Source organism: Callithrix jacchus, chromosome 18 (genome assembly GCF_049354715.1).
Source record: "Callithrix jacchus isolate 240 chromosome 18, calJac240_pri, whole genome shotgun sequence".
Lineage (NCBI taxonomy): Eukaryota > Metazoa > Chordata > Mammalia > Primates > Cebidae > Callithrix > Callithrix jacchus.
In genome coordinates, this window is record NC_133519.1 from 31355928 (window position 1) to 31383256 (window position 27329).

The following is a 27329-nucleotide window of genomic DNA, read 5'->3' on the forward strand; positions in this document are numbered from 1 at the left end:
AAACTTTAAAGAAAAGATACACATGTATAGATCAGGAATGTTGAAGTGAATGTGCAAATGGAGAGGAAACTAGCTTTTTGCACAGTGGGGAAGGGACACCAATTAGACTTCTACTGGAAATTATCTACATGTCTATCGACAAGAATTGTTTTGCATTGCTATTATGAAATAGTTACCTTAGAATAAACATCAGATAACTCCATTAATGTTCTTAGTCTATGTGTAATTATTCATGGAAATTAATAATTTCCCTACAGAGGATAAGTATGATGACATCAGCAGTTAAGTAAGGGAACTGTTCGGGAAATTAATGAGGTTAATTTTGGGCATACTATATTTGAGAAGCCTGTGACATACTGTGGTGTAAATGCCCTATGAGGAAGTAGATCTATAACCTAGAAAGAATAAATCAGGCAATAAAATATACATCTTGCTTAGGTAACATAGTAATAATAGCTATCATCTGTTGAACATATATGCCTTGTACATATTTATGCAAAGTACTTTATGTGGATCATGCCATTTAATCCTCATAACACCCTTATGAGGCAAAATAAATTCTCAGAAAATAACTTCTATAACTTCTATGTTATACAAGGCAAAACTGTGGCTTAGGAAAAGTAAATGACTTGCTCAAGGTCACATAGCCAGTAAGTGGCAGAGCCCTCGCTCCTAATCACTGGGTTTGTTTCTCTAAGTATCTCCACATGATGGGTCATGTTGAAAGACCCAGAGCATTGGTACATGAGAAGATAGAAAACTTAAGACTGGTCTAGCAGGGGGTACTATTAAGAGACATGAAAAAATAATTTCAGAAAATGTAAAATTACTCTGAGATGAAATGCCTCAGAAGCTCTTCTAATGTAAATAGTGTGCAAGAAACAGAGCAAGTAACATCAAAATGTTTTACATATTTCCTGTTTTCCTAGATTTATGAGAATTCACTCAATTTTTTTTCTGAATGGAAAAAATGATACGTTTTTTCAGTAGTATGCACGGAATAATTTCTAGACTAGAAATGAGAAACATTTCTTTCTATTGAGTCTGTTCTATAGTACTGTCATAGAGTAGGCCTAGCATAGCCGTAGTCAGGAAAAAAAAAGGGAGGGATAAACAGGGACGAAGATGCTTGTGGAGATTCAGACCCATGGATTCAGAAGTTAAAGGTGTATATAAAGGAAAAGAGGAAGTTCTAGGCACGGCATGACAGACTGACAGGCAGACAGGCCCACACACATTCATAGGGAGAGTAGAAAAGAGAGAGAGACTGACAGATACATTCATGGAGTAACATTCTTGTAATACAACTTTGCGATATCACTACTAAAGTGTCTGGAGTCATTTGAACATTGGAGGCTGTGAGCTTAAATGGTAAAGAGCCGGAGATGTATGTTCTGAAAACTCGTGTTCTGACTCAGCCACATTTTACCTGTTACCTGGGACAAATCAATTGACATCTACTCGTCTGAGTTTTCTTGTCAAATTGTGTATGTAGTACAGTCGTCTTCCCAATCACATCATTATTGTGAGGATTAAGTGAGATAACAGTTGGAATTTTATTAATTTTAAAATAGTATAAAACGTGCAGCATTATTTCTGTAGTCTTTACATAACACGTGTTTTTTACTGGTACCACCAGTAATGTTTGGCACAGATTCAAAGGCAGCAGGGGAGGTTTCGTGTGTGTGTTTGTGTATGTTTATAGTGAAAGAAAGGGAAGGCTTCAGGTACTCTCATTGGTGGTTGCTGGTATGGGGAAGATGGAGATGGGTTAACTAGAAGCAAGAACTGGAACTGGTTTGGGAAACTTATTTGGCTTTTTTTTGGTTGCTCCTGAGTTGGAAGCAGAGGCAACAAGTAGAGAAGCTGGCATTCATTAACCAAGTCCTGACTGTTCTGAGCTAATTGCTGCAGGGGTTGTGGGTTAGAAATCTATTGCTGTAGAAGGTCTGGTCATTTGTCCATATGTATATTCAGTCTCCCACTACAGTAGACAGGATTGGGTTCAGGTGCCCGCTTGTGTCATGATTTGCCACTAGGGCCTGGGGAGTTTATCCTGCCCTATTTCACCTTGGGCACTAAACTTCCCCACAGCCAGCTTCATGAGGAAAGTTAAAATATCAGCTTTGTTTCAATGGAGAGAAAAGCATTTTTAGGAGTAATCTAGATTGTATGCATTCAGGGAAATTCTTCATCATGAGTTTCTATGGTAAGAGTGAAATAGGTAACAAGGAAAAGTAAGAAATGGAACAATACTGAGGAGTTGACAGAGCCAACCAAAGTTGGGGAGAAAATTATCTGTATCTGTACTTGCCCTACAGAGCTCACTCTTTCCTGACTCCACGGTGTTTGAATCTTGTGCCTGCATCCAAACCGTGGACCTCTCCATGAGGCGATGTTTACACACAGGGTTTTCCATATAAGCCACAAGGTGAAGTAAAGCAAAGCCTTCCCTGGCTATGAGTCGTATCTTCATCAGATGTAACTGTGAGATTGGCTGGCTCTAGTTTGGTAGAACAAAACATGTTTACTTTTGTTCCTCTTTTTCTTTCCTCTCCCTGCTTTCTCTCTATTAAAGGTTTCTTGGCTGTGCTCTTTATCTAACAAATTCCAGTTGAATTTGGTTGGTTCTCACTGACTCTTTAAAGGGAGGCAGCTCCATTTGTCTCTAATAGCAGGGTTGTGAAGCAGGATCTGAGCAGGTGGGTTTTTTTCCTTTGGCTGCTGGAGGCTGGCTCTAAGAGCCCATGGAAGTGATGGTTTTATGTGGAATCTGATTTGGGTCTTTGGGAGGCCAGCTGGAGTACCAGCTTTGTCATAAAGAGTGTTCTGGAGGAATGAGCAGTCCCAGGCAGGTACAGTCCTTTTGGAAACTCTCAACCTAACTCTTTGAACCCCCTCTCCTTTTATGGGCTTTATTCATAGGCTCCCCATATTCTTCTCTCTTTTCCCAACCTTTAATAAGAGAACAAAAGACCACTTGAAAAAATCAATTTCTAGGTTTCTTTTTTGCTTTTAATAAGCCAATACTATAAGAGCACCATTTCAGCACAACACAATCTTTTGTGAAGTAAGGGGTTTCAGTTGAGATCTATGAAACAGTTTACATGGGAAAGAGGTATGGTGGCTCAGAGTGCTGTCAAGAACAGCTTTCTTTCTAAAATGAACCTGTAACTTTCCAACAACCTTCAAATGCGTAGAAATCTTAGTTACCGTTCTCTAGCATTAGACATAAGTGGAGCTGGGAGAGGCTCAGGAATACCAGCGGTAGCCCTGGGGCCAGCCATTGAAGCGACAGGGTGGCCTTCACTGTTTGGATATGGTTTATAACTGTGAAAGCAGCAGTATTGCCATAAGAGAGGAATTGGAGCATTGTAAATCTACTCAGTGCATCTCTGCCCTTTAGGAAATCTTTTACTCATAGGAAAATCAGAAAAATAGCCACAAGCAAAGCCAGAAAGCTGAAGAGTTTAAGAAAACTTTCAAAGGGAGATGGAGACTTCTGTACAACTCGAACTTTGGTGACCTTGAATGTTCGGTCCCACTGGGTCATGATGGCATTTCTGGCTCCTTCCCATTTTCCTGGGCCAGTCAAGCGGAACTGGTATGGTGAACATGGGCCGAAGAAGACGGTCAGAGCCAGGTGTGGATCCATTAGGAGCATAGAGAACAGGTTGGGTTTTGCATTGATATAGGTCAGGAGTTCATCTATGTATGTGATATAATCTGCTTGTAAAGCCTTGCAATAGCACAAGCCAAACCTTTATAAAAGGAAGATTGGGGGAAAAGGAGAAGATAAAAAAAATTAATAACAACAATCTTAGAACAAGTAAAAGTGCCCAAAGCAAATACTGCTGCAGAATTTGGGATGGTTTTTGCATTTTCTCCTCTATTTCTCTAGCTATCTAGCAGTCTCCTTCTGTTTCTTAAATAAAGATGAGTCTTTTCAAAAGAAACTTTATACATATGGGTTTCAATGCATGCTCTATATGCTCATAGTACATCTTAGTTCTTTTGTAAAATAATTAGCAATTTCTAGAGGAAAATATATTTTAAAATTTCTAAATCTTTATAAAATTCCATTATTCAGTAATAATACATCCAGTGATTTGTATAATGTGAAAAGCCACAAAAATCCATAGGGCAAAATTCCCTGAAATGCTGATTAATCAATCTTTTCTTTTCTTTCTTTCTCTCTCTCTCGCTTTCCTTCCTTCCTTCCTTCCTTCCTTCCTTCCTTCCTTCCTTCCTTCCTTCCTTCCTTCTTTCTTTCCTTTCTTTTCTTTCTTTCTTTCTGAGACAGGGCCTTGCTCTATCACCCAGGCTGGAGTGCAGTGGCACTCCATGATCATAGCCGACTGCAACCTTGAACTCCTCAGCTCAAGTGATCCTCCTGGCTCAGCCTCCTGAATAGGTGGGACTACAGGCATGTGCCAACATGCCTGGATAACTTTCTTTTTCTTTTTGGTAGGGATGGGGGCTTGCTATGTTGTCCAGGCTCGTCTCAAAGTCCTGAGCTCAAGTGATCCTCCCCACTTAGCCTCCAAAAGTGCTGGGATTACAGGCATGAGCCACTGCACCTGGCCCCTAAAATTGTTTGCTGGCCTGTGTGACAAGAAGATTTTCATTGTATAGTAGTTCTAATTAGTTATCCATTACACTGGAGTTCCATAATGAAGATCAAATCATATCCCAGGTTGAGGATAAAGAAGAAACATCTAAAATGCTGTTATTGTTTTGGAGTTTGATACTTTGACAAGGTTAGATCAACCCTTGAAGTTTAGGAATATGTATGAATAAGAGTGATAATAATTTCCTTAGATGCAATGATTTTAAAACTTGCTGTTTTCTTACCCCAGAACCTTTAATTCAAGTAAAAATTTATATCAAACCCAGAAACAGATGAACAGATAAAACAATAAAGTGGATACAATCAGAAATGTTTTGGTTGGATTGAGAGTGAAAGGGGAGAGCCAGGGCTTTTTACTTTGCTGGCCATCAGCCTTGCATTATCTCTGGCCTTCAGTGGTAGCCACAGAGCACAGCACAAGTGAAAATCTTTCCCATAGAGAAGTGGTCAACAAACTTTATTATGAGAAAGGACAGACAGTAAATGCCTTAGGCTTTGAGAGCCGCATTATGGTTTCTATCTCAACTGCTAAACAACTTTGGTGCTGTAACACAAAAACAGTCATTGATAATACGTAAACGAATAAACATGGCTGTGTTCTAATAAAATTTTATTTATGGCCAATATGGTTTCCATTTCATATACTTTTTCACATATCACAAAATCTTATTTTTCTTCTTCTTCCTTTTTTCCAGCCAATTGAAAATAAAAAGCAAAACCAACAATCTGAATAAAAACAATAGAGCTGATAAAGACCTGTTCAATGAATGAATGAGCAGACACTTCTAGTGTCAGAGTAAATAGGTACTATTGCTTGCCTGCTAATTACGGATAAGGTATGGAATAATGTACCTGGTATATTAGGGTTAATTATGTAATACTTGGCTTGGAATAAAAACTTTATGTGATGGCAGAAAACCATGAGCTGAAGTGATGACTTTGGGGACACTAAAAGTTATGTTTTTTTTTTTTGAGACAGAGTCTCACTCTATCACCAGGCTGGAGTGCAGTGCAACTTCCGTTTTCCGGTTTCCAGCAATTCTCCTGCCTCAGCCTCCCAAGTAGCTGGGACAACAGGCATGCACGACTACACCCGGCTAATTTTTTGTACTTTTAGTAGAGATGGGGTTTCACCATGTTGGCCAGATGATCTCGGAAAATTCTAAATTCCCCTTTCCCTTCTCTTCTTAAATAGGCTCTCCTAGCATTTTTCTTCTAAGTCTCAGATGATTCCTTTTTTCTCCAATGTAACTTCCATCTCTCTGCTATTGTTTTTACCAATTTCAGTTATAATTAAAAAAGGGTGCATAAATACTTAACTTACCAACCGGGCTTGTTTTCTTTTCTTGAATTAACTTCCTCTATCATGACATTTGGTGGTGGTAACTTATTTACACCTGTAGGATTTTAAAAAAAAATCCAAAAATGCAATTTAAGTTTAGGTCTAGCTGTTGACTTATAGATAAAGATGCTTTACTACAGCTCTCCTTTCGTGTCTAGTACTGGCTACTCATTGATCCTTCTGGCAAAAATGTTAGCAGCCTGACATGACTGGTTGTATGCTCCTGGTAATAATGCCATCAGCTGAAAAGATGAACATCTGGTCATCTCACTAGTTATTTGATATGGCAGATTCTTACAACTAGTTTGGTTGAATTTTGTCACTCAGTTGCTTGTGTTTAAAAATTTTGGTTAAAGCAGTTGATTCAGTCAACTGACAGAACTGTTAACTGTCATTTTGTTTTAGTCAAAATAACAGGTAGCTGGGTACAGTGTGCATGTCTGTAGTCTCAGCTACTCAGGAGGCTGAGGTGGGAGGATTGCTTAAGACCAGGAGTTTTAGGCTGCCAGGAATCTATGATCATGCCTATGAATAGCCACCACACACAAGTCTGGTCAACATAGTGAGACCCTGTTTCTTAAAAAGAAAAAAGAAAAAAAATGGTAGACATAGATACAGCCTATATTTTTGACCCCTCATATACCATTTATGCTGGTAACAGAATAAATCATTATGACAGTATAATGCAGCAAACAATGGAATGCATCCTGCTTTTAAAGATTCTGTTGTAGCCAGGCGCGGTGGCTCAAGCCTGTAATCCCAGCACTTTGGGAGGCCAAGGCGGGTGGATCACGAGGTCAAGAGATCGAGACCATCCTAGTCAACATGGTGAAACACTGTCTCTACTAAAAATACAATAAATTAGCTGGGCATGGTGGCGCGTGCCTGTAATCCCAGCTACTCAGGAGGCTGAGGCAGGAGAATTGCCTGAACCCAGGAGGCGGAGGTTGCGGTGAGCCGAGATCGTGCCATTGCACTCCAGCCTGGGTAACAAGAGTGAAACTCGTTCTCAAAAAAAAAAAAAAAAGATTCTGTTGTTTTAAATAGGAGCTGGATAATAGTCTCAATATTTCCAGTATCTAGAATCATATGGCAAACCAAAAACACATACCCTGCTATTTCTTACACTTACCTTTCAGGACTCGAACAGCCCACCGAGCTTGTGTTTCTCCTGTGGGTATCATGGAACCCAAGGGTTTGATGAGGCCAATAATGGCAAGGGTTGACTTTTGCAGATTTGCAGGGAAGATATACTTGTATAGCGAGGCCTGGCCATCTTCAACTTTCACTACAGACTCATCAAGGAAGGGGAAAGCAAATGTGTATCCAGTGGCAAAGACAATGATATCAATAGGCTCCTCCTTTGAAGTGTTGTTAAATATGACAGAGTTTTCCTTTACCTCTTTTATGCTTGGCCTGATGAACACTTTCCCAGTGATAATACGGCCTGGTAGCTCATCATTTAGCACAAACTCTTTCAGCTGAGTCCTAAACAAAAAACATGGATAGGGAAGAGAGCTGTCCGTGTACAATGCAGCCAGTTCTCTCTTCTCCTTACCTTCCTCTGTCATTCTGGGGCTCTCTCCTTGGTTGGACAAGAATTGCTGCATGTCTTGGGAGACGCTACTTCAGTGGAAGGGGATTCATGAACATTCAAGAAGGATTATAAAATATGCTTGCCATTTACTAGAGTTTGGAAGCCCGAGGAGGAAGCCAGTACCTTCTCTAGCTTCTGTTTCTCTTGCTGATTTTCAGCATTCATCTATCAGTGTCAATCTAGAGAGGGTTGAGAGCTGAAGGGCTACAAGGGAAACCAAGGACTTCTAGATTTGATGAGAACTTCTGAAAGATCTGTTCTCTTTTCCTAGGAAGCAGTTGTATATGGGAAACATGCATGTATTTTAAAGGAACAAGGGCAGAATTATCTTTTTCTGGCTCTACCTTTGGAATCATGAGACAAACACTTGGTGAGTTGATCTTGTATAAGCTGAGCCATTTTTGGGGCCAAGGTCAATCTTGCTTGACAAAGGGAAGAAGGCTCTGCCATTAGAGAGATGGTGAGGAAGTAGACCCAGGCATCTGGGATTCCCTCCCTGCTCTGTCATCCACAGTGCATCTCAATAGAAGAGAGAGCAGGCCAGCTGGTGCCTCCTGAATCTCCTTCCTGTAGGTGGCAGGCTTGGTCTTGGGGAAACCACCGGTCAAAAAACTATTTGCGTTTCAATGGGAGAAACCCAGAAGCAGGTGTAACCACCTGGACCCAGCTTCCCAGGGGCTCAGAAACTCTCTCATCATCCTTGGGGAGGCATCAGCCTGTGACTGCCCCCGAGAAGTTTCTTGCTTGCATGCTGCCCCTGTATGCTGATAACCTTCTATTGGAACACCCCACAGCGCTCAGATGTGCAAGCAGATGCCTTACTTTGGCACCTGGAGGACTGTGGATATAAAGTGTCTAAAAAGAAAGCCCAGATTTACCAAAAAGCAAATGCAGTATCTGAGGCTCATCATCCAGAAGCAGAGAGGAAGCAAGCCACTTTGCAACCTGCCAGAACCTGAGACTAAAAGGCAGGTGAGAGAGCTCCTGGGAGCCGTGGGTTTCATAAATTGTGGAATTCCAGACTTTGTAGTACTGGACAAACCCTTACACAAAGTGACAAAGGGTGGGGAAGACAAGAAACCCTTTGAATAGGGCAGAAACTAAAAGCAAATCTTCTGTTAGCCCTGGCTTTGGGGCTAGCTGATTTAACAAAGACTTTTCACGCTGTATAGGTCAAAAAAAAAAAAAAAAAAAAGAGAAATGGCAATTAAAGATTCTAGCCTCAACTCTGGGAACAATTTAAATATCAAAGCACCCCACACAGTGGAGACTCTAGTGAATATCCAAAGACCTCATTGGTAGGCCTGCCAAACACCTAGGCCTGCTAAAGTAAAAATCTCTGCATTGCCATTGAGGTCTGCGACGCCTTAAACCCTAACACAGTGCTCCCGATGTTAGAGGGCCCGGTTGAACACAACTGTGTTGAAGTCTTGGGCTCAGTCTATTCCAGAAGGCCTGATCTTCGGGATCAGCCATGGACAGTAGTAGACTGGGAGTTGTATGTGGATGGGGGCAGTTTTATTAATCCACAAGGAGAAAGGTGGGCAGGCTATGCAGTGGCAACTCTGGATATTGTAATTGAAGCCAAGTCACTGCCTCAAAGCACCTCAGCTCAGAAGGCTGAGCTCATTGCTCTGACTTGAGCCCTAGAGCTAAGTAAGAATAAGGTTGTAAACATTTACACTGATTTGCCATATGCCTTTCTGACTCTCCAAGTACATGGAGCACTGTACAAAGAAAAAGGCCCATGAAGTAACCCGCGTGCTGCTTCGAGATCTTATCCCTAGGTTTGGACTGCCACTGTGCATCGGATCAGATGGATCAGATAATGGACCAGCATTTGTGGCAGATTTAGTCTGGAAAAACAGCAATAGCTTTGGGGTATTACTTTAAAAACTACACACTGCCTATTGCCCTCAGAGTTCGGGAAAAGTGGAAAAAAAATAAACCGGACCATCAAAAATAGCCTGGGGAAAGTGTATCAGGAAACAAGATCAAAGTGAGTGCAGGCTCACTTTGGCTCCCTTGGTGTTATTCAAACTTAGATGTACCCCCTTTAAAAAAAGAGGATATTCCCCTATGAAGTCTTATATCATAGGCCCCCTCCCCTGCTCCAGGCACTCCCGGGAACTCCTCGGGAGTGGGGGAGAGATTGAGTTAGGATGCTAGTTATTAGCTCCAGGGAGAATCGCTCAGGATACTTCAACCTGAATAAATAACAAATGTCCTGTAAGCCTTTTTCTCCCCAGTTCACCCTTTCTCACTAGGTGATCATATGAGGATAAAGGACGGGAGTACAGCCCCTCTAAAGCCACAATGGAAAGGACCTCAGACCTGATCCTGACCACTCCCACAGCCATGAAGGTAGAGGGAATCCCAGCCTGAATCCACCACAGCCGGCTAAAAACCAGCAACAGCTGAGACTTGGACCAAGACAAGGACTGCAGAATCACCTTAAAAAGGACAACAAGCCTTGCTCCAGCCACATCCCGGAAGCTGGCTGGTCCACGCACAGCCAAAGCATGAAGAAATTCATTGTGGGCCTTGTTCTTCTTAATATTTGGACTTGTACAGTAGGAACATGAATTTTGGAGAATACCCTCAGTATGTACACCAGGTATGACATAAAAGTTACTGCCATTCTTTTGTTTTACAGTTCTTATAAATGTACAGGGACACAGAAGAGAACCTGTTTATATAATGGCACTCAGTATAAGGTGTGTGATCTGGAAGCTGTGTCATAGGCATCATTAAGCCTCTTTCCTCCTATTGTTGTTAAGATGAGTGAGCTGTTAGGGTATCCAGTTTACTCCGAAAGGGAGAAAAGAAGCCGAAAAATAAGAGAATGCACAGATGATGAGTGGCCACTGGAGAGAAACTATTGAGTATTATGGGCCAGCCACATGGGTGGAGGATGGCTCATGGGAATACGGACCCCTATTTTGGAAATACAATAAAACGAGCAAAGCTCTGTCCCTTTTAGTCCAACAAGAAACTCAAATGAGGAATGCGATTTATCAGAACCATCTGGCCCTAGATTATCTGCTAGCAGTTGAAAGAGGAGTCTGCGAAAAATTCAGAGTAACCGACTGCTGCCTACACATAACCGACCAGGGTCATACAGTTAAGAATATAACCAAACTCGCACACATGCCTGGGCAGGTATGGCATAAATTCAACCCTAAGTCCCTGTTTAAAGGTTGGTCCTCAGCCTTGGGAGGATTAAAAACCCTCATCATCAGTGCACTAACGATTATGGGTGTTTGTTTACTGTTCCCCTGCTTCCCCACTTTTTCCTCTAAATGGCTAAGAAATCCTTCACTGCTGTAATAGACCAGAAAAATGATACCACAAGTATATTATATAAAACATTATCCACCGGTTTCTTCAGAGGATCTAAAAGTAAGAATAAGAGTGAGACCTGTCACTAATATTATAGAGTGGTGAGGGTCTCAAAGGGGGTGTGAGGAAGGAGACCCAGGCATCTGGGATTCCCTCCCCCGTCTGTCATCCACAGTGCATCTCAATAGAAGAGAGAGCAGGCCAGCTGGGGCTTCCTGAATCTCCTTCCTGTAGGTGGCAGGCTTGGTCTTGGGGAAACTCTCTGGAAGACACTGTTTTTACTTAAAACAAGATCAAACCTGAAACTTTTTCACATGTGAGTCCTAAAACTATAAACCAAAGTTTTCATATGTGATTCCTGAAGCTGTAAACTGAAACCCTTTCATATGTGATTTCTAAGGCTATAAACCTAAGATTCATCCATGAGTAATATCTAAAGTATAAGCCTATCTATATAAAGGCAGAAGCTTCCTTCGTTAGATGAGCTGAATTTGGACAAATTATTCTTCAGCTCCCAGCTGTAATAAATTCTTTCCTTCCCCATTCAGTGTTTGGGAGCTCTGCTTCTCATGGCCACTCCTGCTACAATGGTGAGGGCAACTAAAGGATTCCGTTTTCCCACACAGTGAAACTAGGCAAGTGTGTTTCTTTTGTCAACAAAATCATAGACAAATCATTCTCTTTTGGTTGCTATAGCTGAGGCTCAACTAACTTGCCAAGGTCACAGGTTCACTTACTACTCAATGAGCTTAGGTAAATGGCTAAATTTTGCTGTTTCAGTTTCTCCATAATAAAAGGATTATTATAATAATACTTAAAGAGTTGCTGACAAGGTGAAATACATAATTTCACTTTCTGAGCACTTAAGAATAGTTAGCTGTTATTATCAAGTAACTTTGTATCAAGTGTTCCAACACATTCAGCCATATTACTGTGGTACTGCCTGGCTTGTACAGACTGCTGGAAAGGCAGAGGCTCCTTCTTCCTAAAAGCCCTTGGCAATCACATTATATTTACCTGTCGTCTGGCATTAAGCCATAATTTGCATGATTGAGCCAGTTGTTTATCTTTCGCGCCATCAACCAAGTCACAATTGGAGTTGGGAGAGAATTTCTCAACATGTTCTGAAATCGTGTCATGAACACCATGTCCCATGGATAGCCTGAGTCAAAGATTCGGCTGATCACCCATGCCCCTCCGGTGGTGCTGAGGAACACCTGGAAGCAATGAAAGACATCCCTTCATTTGACACTGTGAACAGGGTTGGCTGGTTCTGCCAGAGATTCAAGAAGTGTCATGAATGGAAAGGCACTGAAAAGTCTGCCACTTTCAAAATACATCCCTGACAAGATAGTCTTTGTTCTTCTAACTTCTATTTTAAAGTCAATCCTTTTGAATTAGGATTCGGAGTATCTAGAGTGTTAAAATGCCTTAAGACATATTATTGAATACTTATTATCTGCCAGCCTGTAGCAAACAGTAGGGACCTTAAAGTCTATGTAAGAAAACAATGAACAGGTGATTGCTACCTTGTGTGCTCACTGTAATTGTAGGCAGTAAGAACAGGGCATGGCAGTATCAAAGCTGTCTACACAGTTTCAATGCAAACCATTGGCTTATGACAGTAAAATTCAGTACTACAATTACTTTTGGTGTTCTTTTTTTTTTTTTTTTTTGAGACGGAGTTTCGCTTTTGTTACCCAGTCTGGAGTGCAATGGCACGATCTCGGCTCATCACAACCTCTGCCTCCTGGGTTCAGGCAATTCTCCTGCCTCAGCCTCCTGAGTAGCTGGAATTACAGGCACATGCCACCATGCCCAGCTAATTTTTTGTATTTGTAGTAGAGACGGGGTTTCACCATGTTGACCAGGATGGTGTTGATCTCTTGACCTCGTGATCCACCCGCCTCAGCCTCCCAAAGTGCTGGGATTACAGGCGTGAGTCACCGCGCCCAGCCTGGTGTTCGTTCTTTTTAATATTGGCTGATTGAGTTTACCAGTTGACTGAGTTCATGAAGCTAATAGTTTTAGTACTTACACAATAAGTAGTTACCTGTACAATTGTTTACAAAGCAAATAATTAGTTAAGCAATCTGTTACTTTCCTGATACAAAACAGCTGATTTAACAATTGTTTCTTCCCCCACCAAACTGGGGCATGATGACCGGGGCTCCAGTGTCAGAGTTTGTGTTATATATTTTATTTGGCCTCATAATGGAGCTGAATATACAACACAGGTAATGCAGTGGCAAGAACTGCAGATACATCAGTGGTTGTGACATGAGGCATTTACACTAAACCTATCTCTCTATATCATGATGCAGAATTGAATGCAACATTTTGCTAGATAGGAATTGTCTTCTAAGTTACAGGGAGTTTCTTTGTTAATATATAAATGATAAGATGTATGTCAAAGCATGTTTTCTGATTGAAGACATTTCTGAACAATTAGAGAAACAGAAATAATAATATGCACATGTGGTGGTCACAGTGGATGGGCCTTTGTTAATATTTGTTTCAGGGCCTCCTTTCTCTTCATTTAGGATAATGCCACCTAATTGCTAAGTTTCAATCAGTCAATCAATCAGTCGGTCAGTCAATGGGCCAGGCGCAGTGGCTCATGTCTATAATCCCAATACTTTGGGAGGCTGAGGTGGGTGGCTCACTTGAGGCCAGAAGTTTGAGACCAGCCTGGCCAGCATGGCAAAAATCTGTCTCTACAAAAACAAACAACAAACAAAACCGAAATACAATCTTTCAATGAATAAATCATCAGTGAGTCTTTTTTTGAAAGTCTGGAAAAGGGATATCAATGTTACACACTCCCAACCTTTTTTCTTAACAGCTGTTTTCACTTCTAAAATTATTGGTTTAATTATTTACACTTATTTATTTGGCATCTGTTTTTCCCACAACTATAAGCTCCATGATTGTGGGTATCTTGATTTTGTTGTTGTGTTTGCCAGTGTATCTCCAGAGCCTGGCATAATGTTTGGCACATCAGAAGCCAGCAACCAGTATATATTAGTTAGCTGAATGCCCTTCAATGAGTTTACAGCATAGGTGAAAAGAAGATACATATGATAAAAGGTAACTTGCAATATTAAAAATTTTAAAGTGATGACAGAGGGGTGCAAATTACAATATTGCATAAATTCCGAATAGGGATGGATCACTTCATGTTGGAGTGAGATATCTGGGAATGTAAAGGAGATTGTAATAGAAGAGAAAGGGGCTCTGGAGAAGAGAGTGGTAGCGTGAGCAAAGGGGAACTGAAGACACAGGAACTGGAAAGTGCGACAGTTGATTATCATACAGGAAACAAGTTAAAATTAAAATGGCAGATTTGGACCAGATTATAGAAAACTCTATGATGCAGAGCTACTACATCTGCAATTTATTTTTTTCAGGTAAAGAGAGTAATTAGAGGTTTTTTAAGCATGAGAGTGCTAGAGTGAGAGAAGACTTTTCTGAGGATTTGTTTTGTTGGTAATTGGGGTCTAGATGGCTTTTTGCAGGTGGGGGTGACCTGTGGGTAGGGGTGCAAGGCAAAAATAAAATGCAGAGCAAAACCCTTGAGAAGCCTGGAAGGCCCAGAAGTAGGAGGTAGAAGAGCATAGTTAGGAATGTAGGCTTTGAGTCAAAGAGACTTGGGTTTGAGAACCGGCTCCGCCACCTGCTAGTGATAAGATTTTAGGCAGGTTCTTCAGCTTCTCTAAGCCTTGGTTTCCTCATATGTAGTCAAGGATACTAACAGTACCTATGTCAGTGGCTTGTTTTGATGATTGGTTAAAGTAATAGAGTAAAAACACATTTAGTGCAGTACTGGCCACAGAGTCATCCTAATAAATATTAACTATTTCTGCAATTATTATTAGGAGGACAATGCAGTAGCCTCAGTGTGAGGTGGTATGGACCTGATAAGGGTGTTGGTAATGAATAAGGAGAGGAAGGGGCAAATGGGAAATAGTAGCAGGAAAAAGTTGGTAGAACTTTCTGAATTATGGGACTGAGTAGAGAAGAAATATGTCCTGTAGCTCTTGTTGGATGACTGACCAAAAAGAAAAAAAAAAAAAAAAGTAAAAAGAAGTCAGAGAAGTTGGTTTTGGGAGGAAAGGTGAACAACCGGAATTCATAGTAAAATTTGTGAGCATTCAGAAAAAATTAAATTCTTTAGCAATCTGTTGTGTGTGTGTGTGAGACATTTTATTCCTTTAACATTGATCATGGTGTCAAACACCATTTGCTTGAGGCGTGCATCTTAAGACAAAGCTCTTCACCCAGTAACATCAGGAATGGTACCTTTTTCGCCAGGTGGCTGGCCTCCACAGCAATGTCTGTGCCAGAATTTCCCATTCCAATCACAAGGACTCTCTTGTCCTTAAATATATCTGGATGCTTATATTGCCGGCTATGAAAGTACTGGCCTTTAAAAGCATTAATACCTATAGAAAATAAAAGAGAAGTGAAATAGAGAATTTTTAGGATCAGTGAATGAAACAAATATTTTTCAGTTGATAACATTCTTTTGAAAGATAGTTTTGGTCATTTTTACTAGTATTCTCAAGTTTGAGAAAATCCAAAATATGAATACATGACTCTATAAGACACTGGCAGGTAATTATTTAATGGGGGTTATTACTCTATCTCACTAGATTGGTCTCCAGTTTTACTTACTAGATAATTAACTACTAAGCTGAAATATTGTGACATAAAGACATATCAAGCAAAAGTATAAGAGGTCATTATCATTTTAAGGTTGATAAAAGTCAACAGGATAATAATATTCTATTTATTCATACTCGATTTGTATAAACTTTTCATAAGCAAGGAGTAAGGTCAAAGAAGCTTAAAGGAAGTGTGAGTCAGTATCTCTTTTCAGAAAAGGTTTTGTTTTGTTTTGTTTTGTCTGCTATGTGCCTGGAGCTGTGCTAGATGGTGTGGGGGGAATAAGATAAAATGTTGTCCCTATTCACAAAGTTTCATGTGAGTTGGGGAAGTTCACTGATAGTTCACCTTGGTGACTGACTATGACTCAAGCTAAGTTTGCTGGGTTGGCTAGAGTTAGCTCAGAGAAAAAGGAATTATGTCGGTTACACCAGGATGCAATCTACTGGGCTAACTCAATAGGACATCATAAGCAATGATGCTGAATCTTATTGAAACATCACATGAAAGGCAAATGTATGAAAATACTCTTTTTTTTTTTAACAGCAATAATTTAAGCAGAAAATACTCTTAAGACCACATGACATAATCAGAAGTAATATGTGCTAAACAAAGAACTTCTTTTTTCCTAAAAAAAAAGGGTGATAAGATCTCTAGATTCTCAGGGAAAAAAAACGTATATACTTGTGGGAAGTAGCCTTACAAGGCCTGGTGGTTCTTTAGCTCACCTTAAATCAGTAGAAATCAAACACAAATCCAAGTTAAAACCTAATCACAACACAGAACATTTGGAATTTAGCAAGGATGCAACTGAATTCCAATATTTACTCAGCACAGGAACCCAATATGGATCAGAGAACTGGTGAGAAGGGAGAGCTGGAAAAGCCTGAGTAGAAACATAGAATTATCTCTGAATTTCATGTTATTTTAGATTCTCTTTGGATAGGCTTTTTTTTTTTTTTCTTGGTTGGGGGGGTCGCAAATGGACAAAAATGAGACTCTGTGGCTGTCTCTTAACAGACTAATACTTTCTCTTACAGGAAGACACAGTAAGAACTTACATTAGGTAAATGTGGCTGTGTTAGTAAGTAGCAGAATGTCTTATCTAAGAAAAAAATTTATAATATAGAAAAGAAAAAAGGTAAATATCAGAATGTATATATGTGAATGATAAAAGTAGTCACCTTGGGAAATTACACATTTATTCTAACTCTGATACCTATATTTTTACTTAGACTTTTTAGAGCACCTTCTTTGGAATTGCTTCTAGAGCTTGTGATACATATTTTTTAATATCTTCAGTGAATTTGAATTTTTATGACAGCTAACAACAACCCCAAAGAGTATGTGCCTTCTAAGCAAGTCTGCGGTAAGTCAGCAGATAGTGAGGTTGGGAGAACTCCTCTTCAAGTCTAAAATCACAGAATTTTAGAACTCAAAGTCTCCTTAATCATTTAGTCAGGGCTTTTAAATCGGTAGTGGTTGATAAGATGGGTTTTAAGAAAGATTATAAGTCTTATAGAGATCTTCTTGCTTGATTTGTGATGTTTACTGTTGGTTAAAGTAATTCAAGCTTTTCAATTTGTGGGTGAAAAAACAGAGGCTTAGAAAGGTTAAGTAGGAGACTCAAGACTATCAGATAGGCGGTTGTAAATGCTAGAATTCATACCTGCTGGGTCCCTACTTCCTCCACTCAAACTAAGCATATTGGCTCAATTGCTTTTAGGTATGCTTTATTATTTTAATCTGATGTGAACTTGTGTTACTTCCAGGGGCAAATCCAGGACTATGAGAGGTATATGTTTACAGTATTGGAATCACTCCAGGTCATATGTAGACTGTGATTTCTCTACTGTACTCCATAAATCTCTCTATTCATTCCTCCAATACAGGTTACTTGTTGCCTTATTCACTTCTATATTCTTAGCACCTAGTATAATATACTGTAAATGCTGAATGAATATAGTTTACTCCCTGTGCCATGGAATTTTCTGGATTCTTGCAGTGACTAGGTACTCTTTCCTGGAAATTTGGAGTGGATGGCTGCTCAGAGCCTTGCTCTGCAGGCAAGAATGACAAAAAATTGGGTTGTGTTCTGTGATGATGAGAGTCCATCATTGAATGGGTTCAAGAAGAGGTTATTGAGTCTTTCTCAGAATTGTTGAAAAGTAATTTTCTGCATTGGGAAGAAGACTGAACTTCGTTCTTTCCAATTCAATGATTTTATTCTCTGACAATTTTCAGGATATGCTTTACCCTAATGTAAGCTCATCCAAGTGACCTCAGGGGGCAGATCCAGGACCACTGGCTGTTCATAAATTTATTGTAAGATACCTCTTGGAATTGTTCTAGGAAATCTTTTTTTTTTTTTTTTTAGATGGAGTCTTGCTCTGTTACCCAGGTTAGAGTACAGTGGCATGATCTCAGCTCACTGCAAACTCCACCTCCCAGGTTAAAGCAATTCTCCTGCCTCAGCCTCCCAAGTAGCTGGGATTACAGGTGCTCACCACCATGCCCAGCTAATTTTTGTATTTTTAGTAGAGATGGGGTTTCACCATGTTGACCCAGCTGGTCTTGAACTCCTGACATCGTGATCCATGTGCTTTGGCCTCCAAAGTGCTGGGGTTATAGGTGTGAGCCACCGCGCCCGGCCATTCTAGGCAATCTTTAGATGACTTGGAGAAAAGTTTCAACTCTTTGAATGCTTGTTGCAGATGAAATAAACCAAACCATTATATTTTCTGTTCCATTGAATTAAAATCCAGTTAAAATTTGGCATGGATTAATGTTACCATGGTTGCAAAAGGCAGATAAAGAAACTGAGATCCAAAGATGTCTTAACTTGTCTCCCAAGACTAAGCTCCCTCTTGACTATTGACCCAGTGCTATAAACCTCTAATCTAATTGCTATCACTCACATAAAAAAAAAAAGTCAAAAAATTACTTTTTTCTTTATGTAGAGTTTGACTTTTGTGGCCTCTAAACTCAACTTTGGCAATGTGTACCTGCCGCTAAGTCTAGTGACTTGTGTAAGCATCCCATGTCTTAGAAGACTTTCTGAGTGCTTCCAGTCACTTAAGGGACACTGAATCAGTAAAACATAAAACTGCTTATAATGCTATCCATTTTGCTCTTCTGTATTCATAGATCATTTGGAACAAATGAAAGCCAAAAAACTGGCCAGAAGATGCTAGTTAGAAAAGCAAACAAACAAACAGAGGCAGGATAATCACTTGAACCCAGGAGGCGGAGATTGCGGTGAGATAAGATTGCACCATTGCACTCCAGCCTGGGCAGCAAGAGTGAAACTCTGTCTCAAAAAATAAATAAATACATAAGAAATAAAAGAAAAAGAAAAACAAACTCCTGTTAACTCCCAACTTTGACTATTTAATGGAACAGCCATAGGAGTTCATTCCCAGACTAATCAAGCATCAGGATGGCTCCCATGAGAAAACTTAAAAGTTAGTTGCAGAAAATGCTGTACCTGGAAATGAGTCCAGTGGCAAATAAGGGTTAGTAAGAAAGCCAGTGCAGACCATGACAGCATCAAAGATGGCTGACTCTTGCTTCTCTTTGTGCAGAGTGACAACCTCCCATTGGCCAGAGACAGTAAAATCTGAGCATTTTGTTACACTGCAGACTTTGGTCTGAAAAAGGAATCACAGATATGATTAGCTGTTGTCAATATTCCATTAAGGGCTTGCCAACTGATGTATCATTGACATTTTAAAAGTTGTAGAACACAGAATAAACACAATTAATAAGTATAACCCTAGGAACCTAATCAGGTCACCAGACTAATCATGATTCCCTAGTTGGAAGTACTCTAAGCTTAGAGAACTATCTAAGACAAGCGGTGGCATCCAAAAATTTTAAGTGATTTGCTCAAATTCTCACAGAAAGTGATAGAATCAGAATTAGAACCAAAGTTTCTGATGCCTTTTTCATTATTCTTTCTGTTAAGCAACTTTATTTCTCACAGAGCTGTCTCTCTAACAACAATTTCTCTGACAGAGATGTAGATAAGATATAATTGAAAACATGAATTTGTCCAGGGTGTATTAGCTTATGAGGTTTTATAGAATATGTTGCTGAAGTTTATCCAGAACTAGAAAGCAGTTAAAAAGTGCTAACATTATGGCTTGAATTTTTTGAGAGTGGCTCACATTTCAAAGAATCTATTTTTTCTTCTTATTGAGTACATACATGTCCATGATAACTGGGCTTTGGTTCAAGAAATATATATACAGCAAATCTCAGACAAGTCAAATTTAAAAGGATAAATTATTCACTGACCAAAAGGCTTTGCTATTTTTTTCCTTTTTAAAGTTTTTAAAGAATATAGGCTTCTTTTTTTTTTTGGCTGTCAGTCATTTTCTTTTATTATTTGTTTGTTTTTTCTATTTATATTAGTTTTCCATCACAAAAGTGTATAAAATGTTTTTCCAACAATACAAAAGTACAAAAGTATAAAATGGAAGTTATTTCTTCATCTCCCAACTCCAATCCTGAGAGATAAATACTGTTAACAGTTTGTATCTTTATCTCTTTACTATATATATAAAATAAATATGTGTATGTACATTTTAAAAATTAAAAATAGGATCATATTGTAGATATTTTACAACTTGTTTCTTTCATTCTTAAGTTCCTCTTAGTGGGTTCACTATTTGGTTTATACTATTTGAAATGCTTATTGTATTTCTACATTTGTATTACAACTGTCTTTTCTAAAAGTACATTTTCAGTTTAAAATCTTTCAAAATAAATTTATTTTTAATCATAAAAATAATAAGTGTGGAGCCTGGGCACCATGGCAAAACCCCATCTCTACAAAAAAAATGTGGTTTGATGTTTTTTAGGTCCCCTAAGATACTTGGATGTAAGTATTGCAAACTAAAATTTTATACATATGAATCTTTACACAAAGCATCCACCCCCACCTCCAGAGATACTTAAAGTGGGAGTGAGTATAAGGAGAAAATAAATCCAGCCAGGTGTCATTAATATTGCCATTTTAGTATCTCATCTACAGAGACCAGGGCTAGGCTAGAGAGAGAAGAGAAAATAGCTAGGAAAATACTTTCTGACTACAACTGATGTTTTGTGTCTTACCTTGAATTGAATGTGTTTCAGAAGGTTGAAGTGGTTTGCATACATTTTGAGATATTCCAGAAATTGAGAATTTGGCACATAGTTTGGGTAATCTTCTGGGAATGGAAAGTCTGAGTAACAAGACATCTCCTTGCAGCTGTTGGAAACCACAGACTCGTAGAGACTGGCTCTGCCTTCTTCAACATGTTCCTGTACAACAGTGCACACACCTGAACATTCATTGCATGCTTACAAATAAGCCTGGAAAGAACTTGCCTGTCCAGATGCATGCGGTATCGTTGCCAAACACGGGAGAATATGGAAATATGTGAGAATCAGGAAGTAGTATTTATTTGGATGATGGACAATTTGGTTTCATGGGGTATTCTTGAAATGATTATGGAGAAGATGGTTCCGATTATGAAGGATCTTGTATCTGAAGTTAAGGAATTTGGATTTCACAAGAAGGTTATGGCAATCTACCGGATGTTCTAAATATATAAGTGATTCATATTAAATTTTGGAAAGAGAATTCTGGTTCTGCAAAAGATGAATTAGAGAGGGCTGAGAAGGAAGGAAGGAGGCTAGCTAGGAGCCTAAAACACAAATCCACTTGATTGCTAATGAGGGCATGAGTAGAGGCAATGACAGCTGGAACCCAGTAAGGTGAGATTTGTGAGATGGTAGTAAGGTTGAATACATAGGATTGCAAAACCAATTAGACTTAGGGATTGAGAGAGGAAGCAGTCAAAGGTTTCCAGACTGGACTGTGTGTATGGCATTAACACTAGCCAATTTCTCACCCCAGTTTTTACTCAAATAACTAGCAAATATCAATATTTCATAAGACTACTGCAAAGTTGAATAATAAGCAGTTTTAGTAATGTCTTTAATATACATTGCCTCTGTCTTTTGGGTGGTAGGTAGTAAGGAGGATTATTCTGATTTCAGTGGGATGGTTCTTGTATTTTAACATTATTTACCATCTTGCATATCTATAGTTCCTTTTTCCTGTGAAATAAAAATTATTTAGTTTATGTGAACAAGTAGAAACATGAACACAAATCTCACATATAGAGAGGGATTTCTCTTTTTCTGCAAAGGACATGAATCTATGTTACATATAGATTTATGTATTGGCATGAAACATACAGCAATCACAGAAAACAAAATTATAAACTGTGGTTTAAATTAATGTTACTTATCTCATTGATAAGAGTTGATTATAACCTCCTTATCTGTGGCCCACCCATCAGACACTCAGCTAAAATGCTTCTGAGTGTTTTGGACCAGCCACAGCACAACTCGTGGGTGTTCTAAGCCCCCGTGGTGATGAGGGAATTAAGGAAAAAAATAAAAACAGACACAGAAATAGAAATCATTAGCATGGACCCAGGGATTCTTCACAAGATGAGGACTGTGAAGACCCAGAGCTTTAGGCTCCACACATATTCGTTGTTACACACACATAGTGTGATCATATCACTCGAGTTGGGGTGATCATGGAGTGAGTACGTACAATGAAACAGTTTATATCATCTACATTTACTAGGAGGTATGTGGTTATTCTAAAAAACTAAACTAGTATTTTATAGTTAAAAAACAGATAATCATTGAGGTGCTGCTGCAGGAGTGTGGGAATGGGTAGGAGCCAGCAAGTTCTAACCACATGATATACCTCAAAGGAGAGACTATCTCCTGAGCCCAGTCACCCATGGAATAGGCAGGAGAGAGAATGCCACTCTTATCTCAACCAGCCCAGAGGCCTTCTGCAAGACCCTTTGTGAGCCTGTGAGCAGGGTCACCTCCTCCAGGCCACGAGACCCTTACTGAGGGGTTCAAGCAGCAGGAGGTTGAGCAATGGGCCAGGTGTTCCAGTCTTTGATACCCAAACGTTTCAGGGCTGTGATCAGCACTTTACAAACTTTCTCACCAACCCAGCATTGTTTTACAAAGTACAAGTTGCACTCTATGTTTAGCTATTGCAGTGCACAAACTTCTATAAACTATAAATCTTAAACTAAGGCTAACTTATTAAACAGAAGAAAATTAACTCAAGTAGATATGGTATAGGTCTGCTCTCTATTATTTTGGCCTACTTCTGAGAAAGATGACAATTTAAATCTTGATATTTTATTCAGAGGAAATATTTAAAGCAGTGTTATTCAAATATAGTCTGCAGAACAATACCGATAGAAATTGTTTGTTACCAGTCTGTTACAAGATCAATACAGAAATCGAAAATAAGCATTTAGGAAATTTTATAGCAATAATTTGACATTGCTCGATATGTAAGTATGTGGACACCGTTTTGTTGAACAGGATATAAATCAGTCTTGTTGTCTAACTTGTGCGATGAGTTTGAGTTGTGTACTAGTCATATGCTGTAGGACTGTATTATCATGTGTGATGTTTTGAGTGTTTTAAAAACGTATCCAAAAGCGCATAAAATCTGGAATCATTTTCTTTCATTGAAAGATAATTTATATTTAATCTTATAGTATAAGTTATTTGAACTGGCCATGGATATAAGATTGAAGATACATCAAGAAAAAGTAGGACTATCAGCTTCATTTTGGACAGCAGTTAAAAAAAAAATACCCTGATCTTGCTGAGACTGCTTTAAAATCTCTTCCTCATTTCAATCAGCATGCCTCTGTGAGTCTCCTTTCTCTTCTTTGACTGCTATGAAGCAATGTTTAGAAATAATTTAGATACACGTTATCCCCTGCAAAGAGCATTGCCATTTATTCAAACCAGATTAGGTAAATTGACAAGCAGAAAGCAAGATTAATTGTCACATTAAAAACCTTAAATAGTAATATAAAAAATGTATATTTAAAATATGCCTACCAGTGTTTAATATGGAGAAATGCAATATCACACAAAATATTTCTTTGCTTGGCAAAAAGTTACAAGGGTAATGGTGACTTACTGTGTGAATTGTATATGTGCATACTTTCAAAGAACAACATGTTCATCTTTTGTAATTGTTTTCCCTTATATCTATGTTGTTAAATGACACTTATTGAAATTAATTTTATAATTTCTGACTCTATAAATTTCAAATTTACATTTTTAATTTTTTCTTTGTGTCATTTTTCTAAGGATTCATTTTTATTATTTTTGACAGCAGTCTATAATTAATTGGAAAAAAAAAACAGGTTGTTCTTCACTGTTTGGGAAGCACAGCTCTCTAGCTCAGCACCTTTGAATTTTGTGAGGCATTGCTTGGGTAGTCTTATTAACATGTAGATGTGGACTCTGTAAGTGGGAGCGAGCCTAAGATTGTGCATTTCTAACAAGCTTCTATGTAGATCCTGCTGGCCCATGGACCATATTTTGACTGAGAAAGCTTTAGAGCAGCACTGCCCCCAATAGGATGTATAGAAGTCACATAAACACTTTTTAATCTACCAGTGGCCATATTAAAAAAGTAAAAAGAAACAGTGAAATTAATTTTAAGAGTATATTTTATTTAACCCAACATACCCAAAATATAATTTCTCTCTCTATATATAAATATAAATTTAATATATATAAAAATTTATATACAAATTAAAAATTTTAAAGCATTTTGTAATGACATGTTTAAATGTCAGAAATTCACTGGGGAGGGGATATTCTAGATGTCCCCACCTTGCCAGGGCTAACCCTTCCACTTGTGCCTACAACTCCACCCCTCCCTTTTCCTGCTAGGATCGTGTCTCAATTTGGATTTATGTGCTCAGTTATTTCCTCTCATCTGGGTAGTTTCCATTTGCCTACAAACATCTTTGGGTCTTTCCATTATGCAAACAAAACAAATACAACAACCAGGAAATCTCTTTAATTTTGCTCCTCATTACCTATTGCTTTTAAAGTTGAATATGAACCCCTTGCCCAAACATGCAGCCACTCTTTTCCCTCCCAGCCCTCCTCTTATGTGTACCATCTGCACCAAGAAGCTATTTTTATTTTCTGAATATGCCCAGTACTTTTTCTTTACTGTTCCTACCCTCCCTGGTGTCTTCTGCTCAATCTCCTCTACCTGTCAAAATTTTTCAAAGTCCATCAGACACTACCTCTTCAGTGAAGCTTTCTCTGGCTTCCTAAATGTGGCCATTATCCTGCTCTCAATTAAAGGCCACAGCACTTTCTGACTTGCAGAATCCAGCCTTCTTCCCATCTGTCTGACAGCCCTGAGGGCAGGGTGAATTCTTCTCATTTTTGTATCCCCCACTGTGTTTTGTGCTTTGTGTATTGGTGTTTGACCCACTTGAGCAATACAGCTGGAAATGGGCCCAGCTGGATCTAGACCCATTTCTTCTGATTCTTAGATCAATGATTTTTAGTGTTAATGATTAGGTGCCTATGACCTGTATAAGGAGTATTTAAGAGGCTTTTGATCTTTAGGCTTACTTTTTGTTTTGAAAGAGATTACTTTAGTCAAATAACTGCTAATTTAGTTGAGCACTTTCATCTTTCAAGCCAACTCTTGACCCTGACTGATTAGGTATGCTTGTTTGGAATACTGTTGTTAAGAAGATTCTGAGGCTCTCTAGGGGAAAGACATCATGTTTGATTTGTAGCGTCTTTGATGGACATGGGAAGGGGGAAATTTTTGGCTTAGGTGTCAGGTTTCTGCCATCCTGTTGAAACATAAGCGGTTTGATTCCTGAGAAGAGACATGCTCTTCTACCTGGCCCTCTTTGGAGGTCTCCATGCACTGATGATCACATTTGCTGGTGGGGTACACTTTAAGTTATGCAGTTCTTTATGTGAGCCAAGCTGCCTATGCTGGAGGACTGTGATTATACTAGTAACCTTGGCCTCTCTGGAGCTTTACACACTCAGCCAGAAAATAATTACTTTATTTCAGTTCCAAATTCTACCCTTCGGTAATAGAGAAATGCTGTGTCTTTCTCTTAGCCCCTTGGGATCTGAGGCTGGATTATCTGATACCTTGCTTCTTTTTTCTCCTTCTGACAGCTTTCTCTTTAGCAAATTTAAAGCGCATGGGAAATGTTTTTGCTCAAAAGGAGGGAAAATAGAAACTCTGGAAAGATCTGATGCAAATGCCTGACTGAGCCAGGGAGTTCACAGAACATTTTCCCTGCCTGGCTTCAGGGTTTTGATGGCTTTAAGTAGGGACCTTGTGATCCTGTGGGGCCCCAGGCCAGGCAAGGGTGGATTTGATAGTACCCTTTCCTCAGTCCTCGCCCCTTCATTCCTTTCTCTGATCCAGGCAGCAACCCTGCTGAGACTTGGGTATATTACTTTTCTTCTGCTTAGGGAATAAAAAAACACATTCTTTAATTTTGTTCTTGGCCTGCACTGGGATTGCCAGAGCGGCAGGACCCTGATTATGGAGCTCATCCTACATGGAACCCTGAGTCTTTAATGCAGATGGAGCCAAGCTGGGAAAAGAAGCAGGTAAAGCAGCTCAGTCTTGCAGGCAGAGGCTGAAATTCTTGCTGTTGCCGCCCCTGGTCCTGCTCCTTGCCTCTGGGCTTCCCTGGCCTGGCCCAGTCACTCTCTTCTCTTCCATACTTTGTGGGCATCTTTGGAAACACTTCTTCCCCTTGGCTCTAGATAGAGTACAAGTCTGTTCTGACTTCCACCCAAGCTCACCTGTGCCCTGTTTCTTTTACAATTTCAAGGGCTCCTCCTGGTCTCCTGTTCAGCAGACATGTCTAACCTTCCTCAGGGCCACCAGCCCTTGTGAAAGAAGTACAGATATAATTTCCCAGCTGCCAACCCATTCTCCAATACAGATACAGTTGGTGAAACCCCACTTACGGTGAATCTCCACAGGCCCCCAAGGTCGTCGCTCCTCTCAAAGCAGGTGGGCTCCAGTCCTTCTTCCAGACAGCACTTAATGGAGGCCAGGCCGCTGACCCCAGCTCCAACAATGGCAACTCGCTTGCCCATGTTCTCCTGCGTGGGGAAAATGAAGCAAGGTTTTTTATTCACAAGAGCTCCCCGCTATACTTGGCTGCTCTAATCAACCAGGAAAAAGAATTTGGAAGAATAAGCAATTTGCTCCATTTGAATCTTCTGCAGTTGGTCTCTGGTATGTGAATGTGAGAAGGGAAATGTTCAGGTCACTGGCTAACCCTGTGCTTGGTATGCTCCCCGCCTTATGCAGCACGGGTGCCAAATGTTAGTACAGTTGTGGTCAAGGCTGTAGCTTCTGGCAGAGCTGCTGGAATTGGACCTTTGACTGAACAGAGTCTTGTACTTTGGGCTGAGCTGCTGCCTCTAGTCTCCATTCTGCAGCCCTAGAACTGCATAGATCAGCATACTTGGAAAAGGTCACCTTGTCAGACACATTCTCTTGATCACTTGCAAAACTGAAGCTCAGATTGGTGTGGTGACCTGACACAATACTACGCAGCAGCTGGTGGCATGGAGTTGGGACCAGGAGCCATGATATGGCACGACAGGTCCTGCTGTAGCACTGCCCTTTGTGATCCTGCCCCTGGCACAATGCCAGGGCCCCAGCTGTACTGTTGGTGTGTCTCTTTCACAGGTCACTAGTGATGGTCACCGGTGGGAGAGAGAGAGGGTGGCTGCCAGGAAGGGTTTGTGGTAGAAAGGTAGGCATGCGAAGCCATCCTTCCCCTCTCAGTTGGATACTGATTCACCTCCAGGGCACACGGTACAGCCAC

The 27329-nt window shown here is 39.8% G+C and overlaps 1 protein-coding gene across 2 annotated transcripts; it reads right to left on the reverse strand.

Annotated features, from left to right (window-relative positions):
- Window positions 1–2993: 2993 nt before the first annotated feature.
- Window positions 2994–26743, reverse strand: FMO1 (flavin containing dimethylaniline monoxygenase 1). Of its 2 annotated transcripts, XM_008985039.5 has the most exons (8): window positions 26458–26743; window positions 20698–20886; window positions 19067–19229; window positions 15214–15356; window positions 11929–12128; window positions 7105–7460; window positions 5955–6027; window positions 2994–3761 (listed from the first exon to the last, which is right to left on the reverse strand). In XM_008985039.5, the coding sequence occupies exons 1-8, from the start codon at window positions 26587–26589 to the stop codon at window positions 3419–3421; spliced, it is 1599 nt and encodes a 532-aa protein (XP_008983287.3). In that variant the 5' UTR covers window positions 26590–26743; the 3' UTR covers window positions 2994–3418. The 2 variants fall into 2 exon arrangements, with proteins under 2 accessions (XP_008983287.3, XP_078212420.1); XM_078356294.1 differs by lacking the exon at window positions 5955–6027.
- Between the last annotated feature and the right edge of the window lie 586 nt (window positions 26744–27329).

Excerpts from the sequence above, each read along its gene's own strand:
- FMO1 (XM_008985039.5), bottom strand. The coding sequence starts at position 26,589 with ATGGGCAAGCGAGTTGCCATTGTTGGAGCTGGGGTCAGCGGCCTGGCC. Across the intron at positions 19,230-20,697 it reads TGAAACACATTCAATTCAAG|ACCAAAGTCTGCAGTGTAAC; the intron begins GTAAGACACAAA and ends TTCCTTTTTCAG. Across the intron at positions 7,461-11,928 it reads GGCTTAATGCCAGACGACAG|GACTCAGCTGAAAGAGTTTG; the intron begins GTAAATATAATG and ends TTTTTTGTTTAG.